Genomic DNA, 19,492 nt, shown 5'->3' on the forward strand with positions numbered 1-19,492 from the left:
AAGTATTCAAATAGACTTTAATCAGTTTTTATAGTATTAAATTTAACATAAAGTATAATTTAGAGACAATATAAGAGTGTTAGAAGATACTCCACAGGTAATTTTATTTTCCTCAAAAACTATGTTATCTGAAACTTCCTCTCAATTTTGCTGTGAACCTATAACTGCTCTATAAAACCGTCTATTAAAAAATGATGCTATCTTTACTTAGTAGGTGGTTTCTCCAATTAGGGCTTCTGAAATAAAAGAACTTTTCAGGATGGTATTAATTATAAGGCTTCTCTTTTCAATCCACTTTCCCTAAAGAACTCATCTGTTCTGAGAAACAATAGGAAGTGACATGAAAATATTTTAAATATGCATGATTTTGGTGTATAGATGTAAAGACACAAATTCACTAGGAAAACTTTAATAGACTTCAAAACAATAGATTAAAAACTTCATCTGAACTACAAGAAAGTACATGCAACCAGTAAAAAACCCAGGTACTAAACTAAGATAGCCTAAAAGAAGATTTTTATCCATTTACATGTATATACTGTATATATATATATATATATATATACGCTGTGTCATATGAGGCATAAAATTTAAAGCAGAGCTACAGTGCACATGATTGATTTTTCTTGGCAAAAATTAAAACATACAAATGGAAACTTCAATCCACAAGTAAACAGTGATGTGGAAAGAGAAGTCAAAAAACATCACATTATTATTGATTGTCTTAAGTAGGTGAAACTATATAAGGCTGAAATGGGCGGTTGCTTTGTATTTACAGTTGTGATGTGGTCTGTATCAAGAAAACTACTGATCAACAAAAGTAATTACAATAAACCAGCAAATGAAAGCTATAAACACAGTTTCTGAGTGGTAAAAAAAAAAAAAAAAAAAAGAATGCCTCATACAGATGCTAGGAAGAAAAGTGATGCTACCAGTTACTTAGAAGCAGTTTATTAAAATAGTGAGGCTTCAAGCCCAAGAAATCAGAGGCCCCCTCTACAGGACCCAGAGTCTCATCCATTCCTTCCATTTAGAAGAAGTAGAATCTGGAATTCAGATGCCTAAAGCTGTGACTCAATGATGACTCCTCCCTTCAGGACCAATGAGTTAATGGGAAGGCGACACTTCCGAGAACTGCTGAAGTAAATCCAGAATCCCTCTGTTAACGCAATGGAAATAGGAAAAAAACAAATTCCTTAAAAGCCCTATCACATAGTGACTGTCATATTCTTGAACCTAAACTGGAAAACTAATTTGCAAAATAAAGAAATGCAAAGGCTAGAGAATGGGTAGATTAATTTATACAACTATATTTCCTAATGTATGGTATTACAATGAGTAAAAACAGATGAAAAAGAAAAAATAATACTACCTTCACTTTCAATTTTGCGTTGGGTGTACCTTCATTTCAGAAACAATGTCAGAAGTCAACTCATCAATACTGAGTCTAATAATGCTACAAAAGCCTATGCACAATAAGGTCACGATTATATTTCAGTCACTTATTATTTGGTGAATTCTTCATTTATTCTCTTTTCTGCATAAGAGCCACTATACAAAAATATGAATAATGAATCAGTCCTACATACCTCCTTAGTAATAATCAGTATCAATAATGAAATTAATCATAGCAGCTAATCTTTTCCTGAGTTATTTCATGTGTGTCAGACACTATTCAAAATGCTTTGATCCTCACAGTAACTCTCTAAGGTAGGTAATTTTATTATCCCCATTTTACTGACAGAAAATTAAGGCACAGGTAGATTAAGTAATCTGTCTAAATTTACGGAGCCAGAAAGTCACAGAGGTTCTACCACAGGAAGTCAGACTCCAGGTCCTCCAACTGCCTCCCCAAGGAAGTTACAGTTAAAAATGGAGATCATCGAAAATAATAGGTAGAAGGCAGGAAGTGATAAGTATGGATAAATAGCTTACAGAAGAAACAAATACCAAAGTTAGACACTTTATGTTAAGAGGGAGAAAAGCACACTGTGAGCTGAGCTGAGCTGAGCTTCAAAGATTCATTCCACGTTTACCTGAAGAAATAAGCGGAAAACAATTCAGACGCAGGAACAAGGTGTTGATTGAAGCTGAAAAGCAAAAGCAAGTAATTAAATTTGCTTGGAGCATAAACAATAGTGGCAGAAATGGTTTCTTCATTCAGCAAAAATTTACTAACTGGTAAAGGGAATGCCTCATCTCCTAGAGGACTATTCACCTGCAAACATGCTCTCCTCCTATTTCTATGAGAAACAGAGGCAATCTCCTCTTTGCCCTCTAACTTTTCCCCATTTTCCTGTTCCCCTTTACATCAATGCTCATTGAAAGGCCTGTCAATACTGGCCTCCAATTTCTCTCTTCCCGTCCTTAATAAAATCCTCTCTTATCAGGCCCCTACCGCTTCAACAAAACTTGCTCTTATCAAAGCTACATGTCCTCTACATGACTAAATTTGATGGTATTCTATCTTTTTCTCAGTCCTTATCTTAATTGACCTATCAGCAGAATTTAACACATTAATCATTCCCTTTTCTCAGGAAAAAAAAACCAATGTCTTCATTTGGCTTATAGGATTTCTCATGTGTGGTTTTCCTTCTATGTCACAGGCTCAGTCCTGGGACATCTTCATCTTCTTTTCATACTCATTCACTTACTAGGTGATCTCATCCTGCTTTGGCTTTTTTTATCTATGCCTCCCCAACATTTATTCTCAGCCTATTCCTTCCCACTGAACTCCAGATTCATAAAACCAACTACCTACCTAACATCACTAGGAGGTCAAGACACATCTTAAACTAAACATGTCCAAAAGTCCTGATCTGTCTCTATCCCCAGAGCTGCTTTATCCTCGTGGTCCTCATTTCATGTGATGGCAGTCGCACCCTTCCAGCTGTTCGGGCCGAAAGCCTTACTGGTCACCCTGACTCCTCTCTTTTCTCTCCTGGATTTCTGCAATGCTCTCCTAACTGGTCTCACTAGACTTCTACTCTTGTCAGACTGCAGATGGTGCGTTCTCAATACAGATCACCATTCTGCTCCTGTCAAACCACAATCTGACCCCGTCACCCAAAACCCTCCACAGCTTTTCCACTTTACTCTGAGTAAAAGTCAAAGGCTGACATGATCTGGCCGCATTCCCTCTCCGACCTCATCTTCTACTCTGCACCTTGTACACTGTTCCTTGGCCACATGGGCCTCCTTGCCTCTCCATGAACACTCCAGACAGATTCCCAGCTCAGGGATTTTACACTGACTGTTTCTTCTGCCTGGAACATGTTCCGCAGACATCTGCATGACTTTCTCCCACACTTCCATCAGATCTTTATTCAAATGTCATCAACTCAGTAAGGCCTGCCAGGAGCATCCTAATTTCAAACTGCAATCTTCTCCAGGCATGCCCTATTCCCCTTCCTTTACTTTTCTCCATAGCATATAAAACTACCTGTTTATCCATCCATTTGTCCATCCATCCATCCATGAATCCATGAATCCATCCATCCATTCACCTATCATCTATTCTATGCATCACATATCCCGCCACTGGAAAGTCAGCTCCATGGGAACAGGGATGTTTTCCTCTTTTATTCACTGCTGTATCCTACAGCTCAGGAACAGTGCCTGGACATAGTAACACTAATTAATAGTTCTTGAATAAAATGAAAGAATCTTACAGATGTTAAAATGAAAAGCAATGTTACCATGAATGAAAATCTCTTCATTCTGACAAGTAATAAACTGTTTTTATTAGAACTTCTAAGTTCTAATAACTTTGAAAACTTTGGTTTGAAGCCTTAGAATCTACATTTTACCAAATACTATATGAGGTGCCAAGATAAAAATATAAACAAGAAAAAGACCCTCTCTTCATGGAGGTAAATCTACTGGGAGACACAGGCATGTCAATGAACATATTAACATATGTTAATATGAACAACTAACATTAAAATATAATAAAATCACATTCATAGTGCCAATACCAAGACTGATACAGAACATACAACATAAAGAGGTGTTTAAAAGAGGCTGAAGAGGAACTTCCCTGGTAGCACAATTAAGAATACACCTGCCAATGCAGGGGACACAGGTTCGATCCCTGGTCTGGAAAGACCCCACATGCTGCAGAGCAACTGAGCCCACGCGCCACAACTACTGAGCCCGCGGTCTAGAGCCGAGCCACAACTACTGAGCTCGCACACCGTAACTACTGAAGCCCACGCACCTAGAGCCCATGCTCTGCAACAAGAGAAGCCACCACAATGAGAAGCCTGAGCACCGCAACGAAGAGTAGCATCTGCTCACCACAACTAGAGAAAGCCCACGTGCAGCAACGAAGACCCAACGTGGCCAAAAATAAATAAATAAAAAACAAACAAAATAAGAGGCTGAAGAGATGAAGTGATACTTTTAGCTAGATCATAATGAAGTAGGGTTTCAGCAGGCATCCAAGGGAATAAAAATTATTTTGAGAAGAGTATGCAAACTTAAAAGGTGCCAAGAAATGAATACATGTGGCATTTTCAGGGAAGGGTACAGAAATGTAGGTGTGGTGGAACAAGAAGCTGAGAGTGAGATGGAACCTTCCCTAACATCCTAAAAGCATGGTGAGACACTGAAAGACTGAAAGCAGAAAAGTGGAATATTATCCTACTTACGGTTAACAAAGAAAATGCTTGCGATAGTTAAAAGAAAAAAAGAAGGCTGGAGGCTACAGAAACAGATGAGGTAAGAAATGATGATAAGAGGTTCTTAATCACTTTTGTCATGGACTACTTGGACAACCTGGAAAAGCCTGTGGACTCTTTCTCAGAATGATAATTTAAATGCATGGGATACAATACACAGAATTACAAAGAAAACCATATTATTATACTGAAGTATAGCTATCAGTTTATTTTAAAAATTAAGTTCTGCTATAGTAATATATGTAATATTAAAATCAGTAATATTATTACATTATATATATATATAAAATTTCCAAGCAATGGTGAGCATAAACAATATTTCAAAATACATCTCGACAAAACACTTCAAGATTTCTTTGTATATAATGTGATACAAAAACATCTGTGTTTTTATTGGTGACAATGTCACAAGTACTGCTGCTATAACTGTCATGTGTTGTCTATATTCATAATGAAAGAAAACATTTACTTTTGGGTAGAGGATAGTAATCCTAAAGATGAAATATTTTCCTATCCATGTTCACGGATCTTAAGAACCCCTTAAGACTAAGGTCCAGGCAACAAGACCAGAAATGAAAGAGATATTTAGAGAAAGTATATTTCAAATAAATAAACATCCTCTGTTAAGTAAAAATGGCAAATAGATAAAATAATCCTAACCTAAACTGGATTGCATCCAGAGAGTAAAAAGGAAATATCCTTATATCAACTGTTATTTAACAGTTTCCTTTACTTTGCTAAAAAGAGCACAGACAAACAACAGCAATAACCGCCAAACCATGATTCATTTTCAAGATGAATCCCTCCCTGTTCAAACGTTTACATTGTTTTTGACTAGCATCAGATTGTTTATCCACACAAACTGTAAATACATCATTTTTAGAACTAACCAACAACAATGCCCATTTTGTTTTGACATGTAAGGTACAAAAAGAACATAAAGAAAAATGACCATCACTCTAATGTCTGCACTTTAAAAATGAAAAAACTACAGAAAAAGGGGGTGAAATTCCAACATAATAAAAATTTAGCATGTGTTATCAGGAGGAAAACGTCTCCTGAAATTCCTTGCTTTCAAAAGGGAATTTAAGAACTGCAGTACTGCTAAACTGTCTATAATCTCCTCTCTGAGATGCCTTCTCTTAGTTTTATGGAAAAATATGAAGGAAGCTGTGAAAACAATAATGCTGAGAGAAAATAATATATTTTGACAATATTACTCTTCAACTGTTTGATCTTTTACAAATGACAAATCCTTAACTGACTGGCACTTTGCACCCTTCAGCAAAAATATATTGAAAGGTATTCATTCAGTCATTCAATATCCGTTTTGTTCCCTTAGACAAGGGCAGAGATGACCTTAATTTCTGTGCACAGTATGCCCAAAGCCTAGCACAGAACCTGGTATGTGGTATGCTTATTAGAGAAGGAAGAAGAGGAAGAAAAAAGGAACTCAAAAGAATGCTCTCTGAAGATGCATAAAGACTATAAATTCTTCCAAATTTTTCTACTAATACAGCTGGTTCTCTGGCCAACCTAGCTGCCCAATGTGCACACTAAATCTCGCTCCATAAACTGTATGGTGAAATTCAAGTTAAGAAAAATATTTAACACAAAAAGCAAGGCCCTCAAAGAACCTATACTACCATTTAGTTATATGACAAAACAGTCACACCTAAGAATGTAAGTAATTATTTCTGAAGTAAAATTTCTTGCAAATGGCTGAAAACATGAATATCTCATAGCTTTCTAAACTTTTTTTTAAATTTTAAATACTTTTTTATGATTTTTATTTGTAAAAATATTTATTTATTTATTATTTATTTCTTTTGTCTGCACCGGGTCTTAGTTGCAGCACACGGCATCTATGTTACGGCCATGATATCTTTGTCGTGGCATGCATACTCTTAGTTGCGTCATGCAAACTCTTAGTTACAGCGTGCATGCAGGATCTAGTTCCCCGATCAGGGATCGAACCCAGGCCCCCTGCAATGGGAGCGTGAAGTCTTACCCGCTGGACCACCAGGGAAGTCCCAATACTTTTTTAAATGACAGTTTTCACCCAGGACTTATTTCAACCTCAAAGATCATGGATCACTAGTTAAATATACATGAATAATAACTGTTCTTATAAAAATAATAGGGCCAGGGACTTCCCTGGTGGCGCAGTGGTTAAGAATCCACCTATCGGGCTTCCCTGGTGGCACAGTGGTTGAGAGTCTGCCTGCCGATGCAGGGGACACGGGTTCATGCCCCAGTCCGGGAAGATCCCACATGCCGCGGAGTGGCTAGGCCCGTGAGCCGTGGCTGCTGGGCCTGCACGTCCGGAGCCTGTGCTCCACAACGGGAGAGGCCACAACAGTGAGAGGCCCACGTACTGCAAAAAAAAGAAAGAAAAAAAAGAATCCACCTACCAATGCAGGGGACACGGGTTTGATTCCTGGTCTGGGAAGATCTCACATGCCACAGAGCAACTAAGCCCGTTTACCACAACTACTAAGCCTGCACTCTAGATCCCGCGAGCCACAACTACTGAGCCCGTGTACCACAACTACTGAAGCCTGTACACCTAGAACCCATGCTCCGCAACAAGAGAAGCCACCGCAATGAGAAGCCTGTGCACTGCAACAAGGAGTAGCCTCCGCTTGCCGTAACTAGAGAAAGCCCACGAGCAGCAACAAAGACCCAACACAGCCAAAAACAAATAAATTAATTAATAAAAAAAAATACTTCTAAATAAATAAATAAATAATAGGGCCAGGGACTTCCCTGGTGGTCCAATAGTTAAGAATCTGTCTTCCAATGCAGGGGATGCGGGTTTGATCCCTGGTCGGGGAACTAAGATCCCACACGCTGGGGGGCAACTAAGCCCACGTGACACAACTAGAGAGCCCAAGCGCCACAACTAGACAGCCTGCGTGCCGCAACTAGAAAGCCTGCACACAGCAACTACAGAGCCAACGTGCTCTGGAGCCTGTGCGCCACAATGAAAGATCCTGAATGCTGCAACTAAGACTCAATGCAGCCAAACACAAATAAAAATAAATATTAAAAAAATTATAATAGGGCCAAAGCACAAAATATCATCTAAGCAGAAAACAAAGGTCCCAAACTGTTTTGAGTTGCAGAATTTCTCCCCAGGATTCTATTTACCAATATATTTTTTCAGTCTATCTTAAAACTTCCTCCAGAAAAAATACATATGTTGAATTGATTAGGTATTACAAAAGGATGTGTGTTCAAGCACAAGCATTTTAGCTTCTTTAACTTCTTAGGGATATAGCCAGAAGAACTGCAAAGATGTACTCAAACAAGTACTTGTACACACATGTTCATAACAGCACTATCCACAAAATCAAAAGGTGGAAACAACTCAAATATCCATCAATGGATGAACGGATAAAAAACTGTGGTACATACATGTAATGGAATATTATTCAACCATAAAAAGTAATGAAGTACTGACACATACTACAATGTGGCTATACTTTTAAAACATTATGCTATGCAAAAGAAGCCAGAAACAAAAGGTCACATATTTTATGACTGCAGTTATATGAAATACCCATAACAGGTATATATTGAGATGGAAAGCAGACTGGTGGTTGCTACGGGCTTGGGGACAGAGGGGTGGGGAGGAACTGCTTAAAGAATATGCAGTTTGGGGGATTTCCCTGGCGGTCCAGCAGTTAAGACTCCGCCCTTCCAATGCAGGGGACACGGACTAGATCCCTGATTGGGGAACTAAGAGCCCACAGGCCATGCTGTGCAGCCCAAAAAAAAGAAAAAGAATATGCAGTTTTCATCTGGGGTGAAGACAATATATTTGGAACTAGACAGAAGCGGTAGTTGCATAATATTGTGATGTAATAAATCCCACTGAATTGTTAACATCTAAATGGTTAATTTTATGTCATGTGAATGTCAAATCAATTAAATAAGGGTTGTTTTCTGTAGGAACCATAATCTCGCTCTATAAAATTCCCTATACTTAAAAATCTAAATTGGTCATCTGTCAAGGAGAAACTGCAATACTCCAAAAAACAAAGTGTCATCTAATGTCAATGAATATCTTCTCTCATTCTGGTGGGTACAACCATTCTGGTATTATCAAGGCCAAGATTCACATACGTTGTTATCCAGCACTTCAATTCAAAAATAAAACAAAGTGAGAGAGTGGCATGGACATATATACACTACCAAATACAAAACCAATAGCTAGTGGGAAGCAGCCGCGTAGCACAGGGAGATCAGCTCGGGGCTTTGTGACCACCTAGAGGGGTGGGATAGGGAGGGTGGGAGGGAGACGCAAGAAGGAGGAGATATGGGGATATATGTAGATGTATAGCTGATTCACTTTGTTATACAGCAGAAACTAACACACCACTGTAAAGCAATTATACTCCAATAAAGATGTTAAAAAACAAAAACAAGACAAAAATAAGCACACATCTGCACTAAGAAACAAGGACAAAAATTTTCATCTCTTCATTACACATAATAGCTCCACATCAGAAACCACCCAAATATACATCAACAGTAGGAGAAAGGATAAATAAGTAAAAATATATTTGTACAATGGAATATGTAAGAGCAATGGAAATAAATGAATTAAACCTACATAAAAATACATGAATTAATCTCACAAACATGTTAAAGAAGTTGAATATATGAATATATACACACTCTGTTTTTAAAAAAAAGTGAACATTTCACTTTTTTAAAAAGTAAGGAAGTGATTACCCTGAAAGTCAGAATCACAGCTTACTTTTATGGAAAAGGGGCACAAATATGGAGTTCTAGTAATGTTTCCTTTATTGGTTGGAGTGACGGTTACACAACTATTTGCTCTAGATAAAATACTGACTGATACGTGGGTTTTTTAGAAATCCCCCAAAGATGTATTGGGTTGGCCAAAAAGTTCGTTCGGATTTTTCCGTAACATCTTACGAAAACCCAAATAAACTTTTTGGCCAACCTAGTATTTTAAAATAAAATGCAAATGCTGCTCTAAAATACATACGACTCAAGATTATTCCTCTCCAACAATAAATATTTCTTAATGAACTACAGCACTGATTCTGGTTAAAGCCAGAGTTTTCTGGAAAAGATCTATAGATATAAGATTCAATCTCCAAATTTATGAAAATAGTCTTGAACATCATATTCCATACATATGACATCAAGTAATTCTTATATACTGAAAAAGTTAGGGAGTCAGCTGAGTGCGGCAAGTGAGCTGAAGAGATCTGGTGCTTCCCCTGGGGCCAAGGAGAGTGGTGTGGCCTCTGCTAGGGTGGGGGAAGGGGGCAGTCATTGGGGAAGAAGGAGAGAACTTATCAAAAAATGCAAGGCAGAGTTCCCAGCACAACGGGAATGTTGAAGCCTGGGGACTACTGTTTCCATATTCGCTCACTCACACACTCCTCCATCCATCCATCCATCCATCCGTTCATTCATTCAACAGATCTCCATTTACTCTGCGCCTGGCAGGCACTGTAATAAGTTCTGTTCATACAGAATGGGCATTTAATAGAACTAATAGCCTGGTGGCAGAGACATATTTAAAACATAATCACATAAATAAATATTTAATTTAAAGTTGAAAAAAAAAGTTAGGGAGCTAATGTAGTATGGTAATGGTCACCATTACTACATTAACTTCAATTTATTAAATGATTTAATAAATTAAGAATGTTCCCGGGCTTCCCTGGTGGCGCAGTGGTTAATGACAATGCACGAGACATGGGTTCGATCCCTGGTCCGGGAAGATCCCACATGCCGCAAAGCAACTACGCCCGTGCACCAGAACTACTGAGCCTGTGATCTAGAGCCCGTGAGCCACAACTACTGAGCCCGCACAACACAACTACTGAAGCTCGTGCACCTAGAGCCTGTGCTCTGCAACAAGAGAGGCCACCGCAATGAGAAGCCTGTGCACCACAACGAAGAGAAGCCCCCACTCGCTGCAACTAGAGAAAGCCCAGGCACAGCAATGAAGACCCAACACAGCCAAAAATAAACAAACAAAATAAATAAATTAAAAAAAAAAGAAGGTCCCCAAATGAGCCCAAGATCTTATCTTCATATGAATGAATTAGAAAAATGGGTTAATTTTATTCCAGATCTCGAAAATGAAAGATAAAGGGAAGAAGTACTGTTGGGAATAGTGGAGAGAGAGAAAACTGGGTTTACCGTGCAGAGGAGATCCAGAAGGGCTGCTGGATAGACCTGGAACAGGGCTACAGCGACCTCCTTGCTTAGACGTCAGTTCCTGTTCAATCTCTTCCAGCCCAGCACTCTTCTGGAAACGGCTCATACGATTTACCACTCGTGGTGACATATGTGTTCGAACACAAGGCTGGCCACCATAAGGGTTGATTGGGAAAACGTGGGAAGTCCCCCGGAGTGTACTGACCACAACCCAGCGACAGTCATGGCTGAAGCATATGTCTTGTACCTAGAAATGAAACAAGGAAAAACAAAAAAAAGATTGAAACTATTTGGATTTACCTAGGAATATCACAAACATATTACTAAATATGAACAGAAATGCCTGCCTGGGGACTTCCCTGGTGGTGCAGTGGTTAAGAATCTGCCAAAAAAGACCCAAAGCAGCCAAAACCAACCAAATAAATAATAATAAATAATATAATTAATTAATTATTTATTTTTAGAAAAGAAATGCCTGCCTGGTTACCAAATTTACCTAACACCAGATTATATTTTCAAAATGTTTCATCTAAAGATCAGATTCATGGTGAATACTGATCAAAACTCCACATAAGGGATTTGATAAGATTTACAAGAGGGAATTCTGTCCCTTGCTGTATACAGTGCCAAGTCAGAAAATAGGACCTAGGTGGTTTTACCCTATAGAGCTATATTAAAAAAAAAAGATATATGGATAATGTTCATTTCTTTAAAGGAATTTACCTTCCAAAAAAGCATAGAAGAGTAAAAATTAAAACATACATTATACAAAGCAGGTGAAGTTATTAATCCAATCATTCACTCAACGAATACTCACTGGGTACCCTGCTAATAAACACTAGGAAAAGAGGTGGGTAAGAAATCGTCCTTGGGCTCACAGCCTACCAGGAAGAAAAGACATAAGAAATTTGCAAAAATATAACATATAAAAATGAAATAACTGTCTTACATTTGAGGCACAGTGGTAACAAAAAGGAAGGAAAATATGAAATCTGCTTCTGAGAGGTGAAAAGGAGATGTTCAAGAAGGTAGAGGGTTAGGAGTGGCACCAAAAACACATGATCTGAATAGCTCTGGGTTCTGGAACTGAGTTTTGAAGTAAGATATACTTACAAAGAAAGGAGCGATGGACATTCTAATTTAGATATATGCAGATATTCTACTTTTGATATAGATGCATAGACATAAGATGGAAATGATGAGCAAGTAGTTCAGTATGTCAGAAACAACATGAGAGTGAGCAAAAGCCAGCGCAAGAGGTGTCTGGATTTTATTTAAGAAATAAGGAGTCAAGATTTCAATTCTGGAAGGATGATTGTGGGAGTGAATGCAGGGGAATGGATGTGCAGTGGAGATGAGGGTAACTGAAGGAAAGTTAAGTAGAAGTTTCTTCAACAGACACAGATATAGGACCCTAAAGAGAGGTGGGAAGAGAAAATGTCTCAAAAACACCCAAATGACAATCCAAATGTCCATCAACAGATGAATGGAGAAAAAAGATGTGGCATGTATATATACACAACAGAATATTTCAGCCATGAGAAAAATGGATATCCTCCTAACTGTGACAGCATGGATGGACCTTGAACACATAATGCTAAATGTGGTAAGTCAGACAGAGAAATAACTTTACAGTATCACTTATATGTGAAATCTAAGAAAAGCAAACCTGTAAAAAACAGAGTAAAATATGGTGGTTACCAGGGGATGTGAGGCGGGGATAAGACTGACAGTGTTTAAGAGTACAAATTTATAACGAGTAGTAAATAAGCCATAGGGATCTAATGCACAGTATACTGATATAGACAATAATATTGTACAGTTATATAATGTGATAAATATGGGTACAATGGCAATCACATTGCAATGTATAAATGTATCAAAGTAACAAGTTGTACACCTTAAATTTACACAATGTTACATGTTAAACTTATTCAATTTAAAAAAAACCACTCTGATAACAATGAAAAAAAAAAGAAAAAACTTACGTATTTGCAGTGGTTGGCAAACACTACAGGCCATACGGTCTCGCTCAGCTATTTCCCTGCCCTTCCAGTGACAAAGTAGCCATAGAAAATATATGTAAATCAATGAATGCAGCTATGTTTGTAGAAAAAAATTTTACAGAAAAACTGACTGGCCACAAACTTGATCTAGGTAAAGTTAGTCACCAAATTGTATGACATTTATCAGGTACTGAAATACAGAAGTCCCAGTATTTTCAAATTAGCAAACTGAATTTATTACTTTCATCTTCATATCAATCTAATGATGACAACTTGAACAAAAATGTCTCTGTAGGGCTTCCCTGGTGGCACAGTGGTTGAGAGTCCGCCTGCCGATGCAGAGGTCTGGGAAGATCCCACATGCCGCGGAGCGACTAGGCCCGTGAGCCACGGCCGCTGAGCCTGCGCATCCGGAGCCTGTGCTCCGCAACGGGAGAGGCCACAACAGTGAGAGGCCCGCGTACCGCAAAGGAAAAAAAAAAGTCTGTTTACTTTTATACTTAAAAAAGACAGCTAAGGGCTTCCCTGGTGGCGCAGTGGTTGGGAGTCCGCCTGCCGATGCAGGAGGCGCAGATTCGTGCCCCTGTCCGGGAAGATCCCACAGGCCGTGGAGCGGCTAGGCCCGTGAGCCACGGCCACTGAGCCTGCGCGTCCGGAGCCTGTGCTCCGCAATAGGAGAGGGCACAACAGTGAGAGGCCGGCGTACCGCAAAAAAAAAATAAATAAAAATAAATACATAACCCAGACAAAAAAGTATAGTAAAATAAGATAAGATGTTTGTGAATAGGATTTAAAACTTGTGAGTAAAACTCCTCAAGCAGTCAAAGAAGCCGATTTTCAGTGTATTAAATCTTCAAATAAGCCTAAATTCTGCTTAAAATCTGGACCAATACTTCAGAAATATTCTACAAGCAAAAGCTATACGTATTCATCAAAGTACAAGAGCCTGGAATCTTTGAAATAAAAAAGAAATTTTAGTCTTACATCAAAACAGGATATTTAATTGCTAGACAATTGACAGACCAAAATTATCAATACATGGATAAACCCCAAACTGAGCCCCATGCCTGCCCATTTCAATTACTGTGACACATCCAAATGACACATTAATGTTATAATTAAAGAATCTCCTGATTCTTTACACTGAGAAATTTAACTCCCAGCAATTCTAGAATTACGAATAAAAAGTCATTCCTCAAGTGCTTTACCTCTCTACTTCACTTACACTGACTTTCAGCTAAACGACTTACAGAAAAGCAGGAGAAAAGGAAGGGGTAGGACAAAGAAAAGTGTAAACAGCAGAAGCAAGAGAAAAGAAACACAGTACCAGACAAATTTAATATTATAGTATCAAATGCATTAACACAAGCCAGAATCAAACATCTAAAGAAAACTATCTTTAGGCTTACTGAGTAACTTATGTTCCACCCACAGCGGAACTAAACCATGTCATCTAAAACCTTTTTCCAAAACACTTATAATCAAGATGACTTCCTGGTCTGTCAATGAAAAGAAGTTTCCTAATTTCATTTTAAGAATACTTCTGATATGAGGTGGTACTAACAAACAGTATCAAGGCAAGAAGACAGAATTCTACCTAAAAGCTTACTTAGAAAACTGCTATTAGAGAAGTAATTCTGCTCTGTGACCTTAAAGACACATCAGGATACATAAACGAGCAGAGAAGAGTTGCTAAACACATCAGCTGTCAAGAAACTAGAGAAAGTTTAATCCTTTAAATAACATTACGAAGGATAACAAGTTGCCTATCCACAAAATGCAAAATGATACAACTGTTCCTGTTATCAAACGAGTTGGGTGGTTTTTCATACATTATTAAAAATAAGAAAGACTGGGAACCCTCATTAGGACACTCATTATTATCAATTTGGAGCTTTTAAATAAGCAAATGTCAGAATTCTTAACTAATGAGATATAAATAAGAAATACAGAGTGCTTAATTAAATGTTTTGCAAATTTCTATTCGGTTATATAATTTATTGCTCTTTAAATGTATTATTTGGCATATTTATAACATCTCACACTTGCTTCTTATTGTAATGATGTAAAATTTGGCTATGAGAAACCAATTAGGCCTGTAGAAAGCTGAAGTATTTGTTCCTTAAAACATACTGCAGCTATATGTCAGTAATTCTAGTTTATACAAGTATTTTTTTCAGCAATCTAAATCAATTTCATTGATTTACTCATCCAAACAATATTTGGGGCAACCAAAATCTAATATAGCAGACATATATGGCATAATTACGTCCAACATTTTATCAAAACAAACAACCAAAAAAAAAAAAAAACCTCGAGTGTATATTTCATTCACAGAACAGGCTGAATTCAAATTACATATAAAACAAGAGTAATTGAGCACTAGAATTAAGTGTTACTACATTTAAGCATCTAAGATACAGAAATGAGCATCACACAAGCCTCCAAATTTATGCCGCAAATTTACCCCCAATCCCAATTAACTAATAATAGCAATTTTAAAATTCACTGTTATTTTAACATACTAAAATCTAAAGCAGAGATTCTCTAACTTTTAGTAGACTAAGAAGCACCTAGATTATTTGTAGGAAATACAGATCTTTTGGTCCCACCTTCAGAATTACGATTCAGGAGGTGTTGGGAGGTCTTGGGGGAGACGTGACCAAGAAATCTGCAGTTTTAGAACTCAGATAATGACTCTGATACTGGCCTGAAGTCTTTAATATGGAGCTAGAAAAAAAAATAAACTTACCAGAAATAGCAGTCCCCCAGCCCCACACCAAACCTTAGAAATTACATAAAAGATACTCTTTTTTAAAAATGAAGTAATGGCAATGATTTCCTAGGGTGTGAGTGGGGCAGAAGACTGACTGAAAAGGGCAGGAGGAAACTTTCTGAGATAATGAAAATGTTCTATACCTTGATTTGTGGTTGTACAGATGTAACTAGTGGATGGCAAATAGAACACCCAGCCTCCAACCTTCACTCCCTCACCTGCCACCACTACAGATACTTCCTATGTGCTTCCCAAAGCCTCTCTTACAGCAGGTGTTGAAAAGTATCCACTTTCTTGACAAAAGGAATTAACATCACTGAAGCTGTCCTTACTCCTTGAATTCACCTTACTGCTTTGAATTCAGAAATGATGCCCACTGGAGTGGCAATTATAAAGCGATCACAAGAAAAAGAACAAAAAAAGTCACTGAGACACTGTACCAAAACTGGCAGCAGCCTTCTTGTAAAGTGAGAAAAATAAACCCTGGGTTGTTTTTTTTAAAAACCATTGTTTTTGGTTCTGTAGGCAAATACATGCCTAATGATTCAATTACTAATTCCCTTTCCAACTCTCTTTTAAAAAGAAAGAAAACCCGAAAGCAGAGAGTACTTGGATAAAAAGTCTCAAATCCCAGAGTACTTATTCTTTCACAAGCCTGTAAGAATGGCAATTAAAACCGTAAAGACAAGTCCCATATCACAAAAACTAACTAGCCAAGGTCCTAGCCTTCAGATGAGGTTATGTTAATGGCAATAAGTTTGCTTGAGAATAAGATGCTTAGAATGGAGATGTGGTAAAGACAGATAATCCACACACACCCTCTATCTCATCTGTCTACTCCCTCCCCATATCAATTCTTCAGATTCATTTATTTATCCAATAATGCATTCATGGGAACCCTATTACATGTTTTGCACTCTTCTAGTTGCTAGAAATTTGAAAATGAGCTATCAAATAAACAGCATGCTGAACTCTTGGGCATCTATGCCAGAGAAATGAAAACTATGCTCACGTAACATGCTCATAATATCCCCAAACTGTAAATAGTCTGGGTGGATGTTTAAACAAACTGTAAAAGTTAGGTTACTTACAAAAGGGTAACATGAGGGAACTGTCCAGTATCTTGACAGCAGTGGTGGATACACAAACTGACACGTGATTAAATTATAAACACCTAAACACACACACATACACAAACACACACACACAAGCACATCTGGTAAAATCTGAAAAAATCAGTGCATTGCGCCCATGTCAATATGCTGGTTGCCATATACTCTAGTTTTTCAAAATGTTACCATTGGGATAAACTGGGTAAAGTGTACATGGGATCTCTTAGTACAATTTCTTAAAAGTGCCTATGAACCTATGATTATTTCAATAAAAATCTAAAAGTACAATTTCTTACAAGTGCCTATGAACCTATAATTATTTCAATAAAAATCTAAACAACAAAAAAAGCGAATGTGACACTTTGTAAACACCACAGAGCCAGCAGTGCTAGTGCAGCCGGCTCCTGCTGCAGCCTGAACTTGAGTGGAGACAAGGATGATGGGTGGCCCAAAATGCCAAGGAGTGCAGTGTGAACCGTGGCAGTGGGGGCAGAAAGGGGCTGTGATGCCTGGACACTCGCTGGAAGCCGGTGAGCAGCACCACTGCTCATCGGGAAATAACTGGCACCAACACTTGGCCAAGTGAGGAAAAACGGCTAACGCTCCTGGCTGCCCCCATAGTATCTACAGACTAGCCTCCCCTGCCACCAGGACAGGGGATAATGAGATCCCCTGGCAGCCGTCACTGGAAAAACTGGCATGTGCACCTTAAACACATTCGTCCATGTTCTTGTGTAGGGGGAAACAGCCCATGCCCTCGTAGGAGGAAAAATACCCTGGAACGAAGTGTAAGCACAGTTCACAGTAGGGAAGAGGAGCTAAGATGACCTTGCGGGTGTACTATTGTTGTCGTTTATGTTGATAAATGTATAACTAGTATTAATGGCTTAATTGATTGTACTTACATGGTTTTAAGTCAGGGGGTATCCTCTGCCATGCAGATCGAGGTGACAATGCGACAAGCCCACAACAGCTCACCTACTAGGCTTCCAGTTCCTTCCCATGTTATGTAATAGAAACAACAGAATCCCAGTAGGAAAAAGTTGAGGTAGAGACTTAATGGCTGCTGAAGTTCACAGCGGTGTTATCCCAGTACAACATCGCCACCTGCCTGATCCAGCAACCAAGTACGCTCCCTTTTTTTAGTTGGCAGCTACTAACCTGCTACCAGGTTCTTGTAACTGAACTGACCCATGGAGGCTGTGTGATTTTCCAGACCCACACTGGGATGAGTCAACTCAAATCTGATGATGAGCACGGTGGGAAGGGCCCGACAGGGCTTGCTAGTCAAGTGGGAATGGTATATTCCAGAATATGTTCCAGAATGGCCCTAGGAGCACCTTGTTTTTACCACTACTTTATCACCCACTCTACTGCTTGAAGCAATGCCACTGGTTCTATAAGCCCCTGAATCACAGAGTTTCCTTTAAATGCCTGATTGATGGTTTGGCTAAAATAAAAAGTGATGGTGTCCGCTGGCCCAGGGCAGCTGCACAGCACCAACAAAAACTGTGGATGGACAAATCTAAGTACCAGTCAACACAGCAGGATAAAGGAAAGCTGTCGCCTCTACTTTGAGGGGTCACTATAACTGTGGACCAATCATGCCCATTCATTAATGTATTATCTATGGATGTTTTTGCACTACAATGACAGAGGTAATACATGTAGAATGCAGAGTTATTTTACAATCTGGCCTTTTAAAGAAAACTCCTACTCCAAAGGACTAGAACTGTTATATTTATACCGAAACTTGTCATCTGCCTATGGCCTTGCCAATGGTCTGTTTGCCATGAAGTAGACTACATACTGGCAGATTGCAGATGTCCCTGTTGTAGGGCCATGAGCTGTGCAAGCAAATCATGGCTGGTAACTGAAGAATCTGGGTCACTAATGCCCAAGGTAAGAATCCACCCACTGATGAGAATGACTGGAATCAAGCCACTGATCAGGCCTGCTTTTTGCCCTGCCTTGTACAGTGATTTCCATCTAAATCCATCAATTATAAATCTTTGCCCCATCTATTATCCATTGTTTCATATCACTCAAAGTATACACGACGTCATAATTTAAAAGCATAAATATACTACAGGTGCTGGGGTTAGTTGCTGAACTTATCTATTAGGACAACATAGTTGACAGGATTGCTCAGATATTTGCCCTTTTTTCCTTATTTGTTCTATCAAATGTTGAGAAAGTGTTATTAAACTCAGTTTTAGGTGCATAGACATTGAAATCCTCCTGATAATTTGACTCGAACATTATGAAATAGCTCTGGTAACAGTCTTTGTCTTAACCTCTATTTTACTTGATATTAATATAGTCAAATCTTTAATATTCTTATGTTTATTATTTGCATGACATACCTTTTAACATGCTTTTACTACCATCATATTAAAGATTCAAAGAAAATCTTTAATAGATAACTTGTTCCTTTAGTTTGAAGTTCTTTAGATTGGAATATATTAAAATTTAATATAATTATTTATATGATTCAACTTTGATGTACCATTTAATGTTGTTTTCTGTTTATCCCCTCTGTTTCTTGTGCCTCTGCTCCTCCCTTTCTGCCTACTTTTGAATTAATTGAACATTTTTTAGAATTCCATTTTATATGAAGTTTTGTCTTTTTAGGTGTAGCACCTTGAACCTTGAAATAGTAATAGTTCCTTGCTCCCACAAAGCACCAATGGTCCATTATGC

At 38.3% G+C, this 19,492-nt stretch overlaps 1 protein-coding gene across 11 annotated transcripts in view; it reads right to left on the reverse strand.

Annotated features, from left to right (window-relative positions):
- The window catches only part of BCAS3 (BCAS3 microtubule associated cell migration factor), a 572,946-nt gene that overhangs the window by 352,135 nt on the left and 201,319 nt on the right, over positions 1-19,492 (reverse strand). For all 11 annotated transcript variants that reach the window (XM_067716301.1, XM_067716302.1, XM_067716299.1 and 8 more), the window contains exon 15: positions 10,878-11,142. In XM_067716301.1, coding sequence (XP_067572402.1) covers positions 10,878-11,142 — 265 coding nt within the window. The remainder of the gene's footprint in view (positions 1-10,877; positions 11,143-19,492) is intronic.

The sequence above is a fragment of the Pseudorca crassidens genome, chromosome 19, assembly GCF_039906515.1.
Source record: "Pseudorca crassidens isolate mPseCra1 chromosome 19, mPseCra1.hap1, whole genome shotgun sequence".
NCBI classification, from domain to species: Eukaryota; Metazoa; Chordata; class Mammalia; order Artiodactyla; family Delphinidae; genus Pseudorca; species Pseudorca crassidens.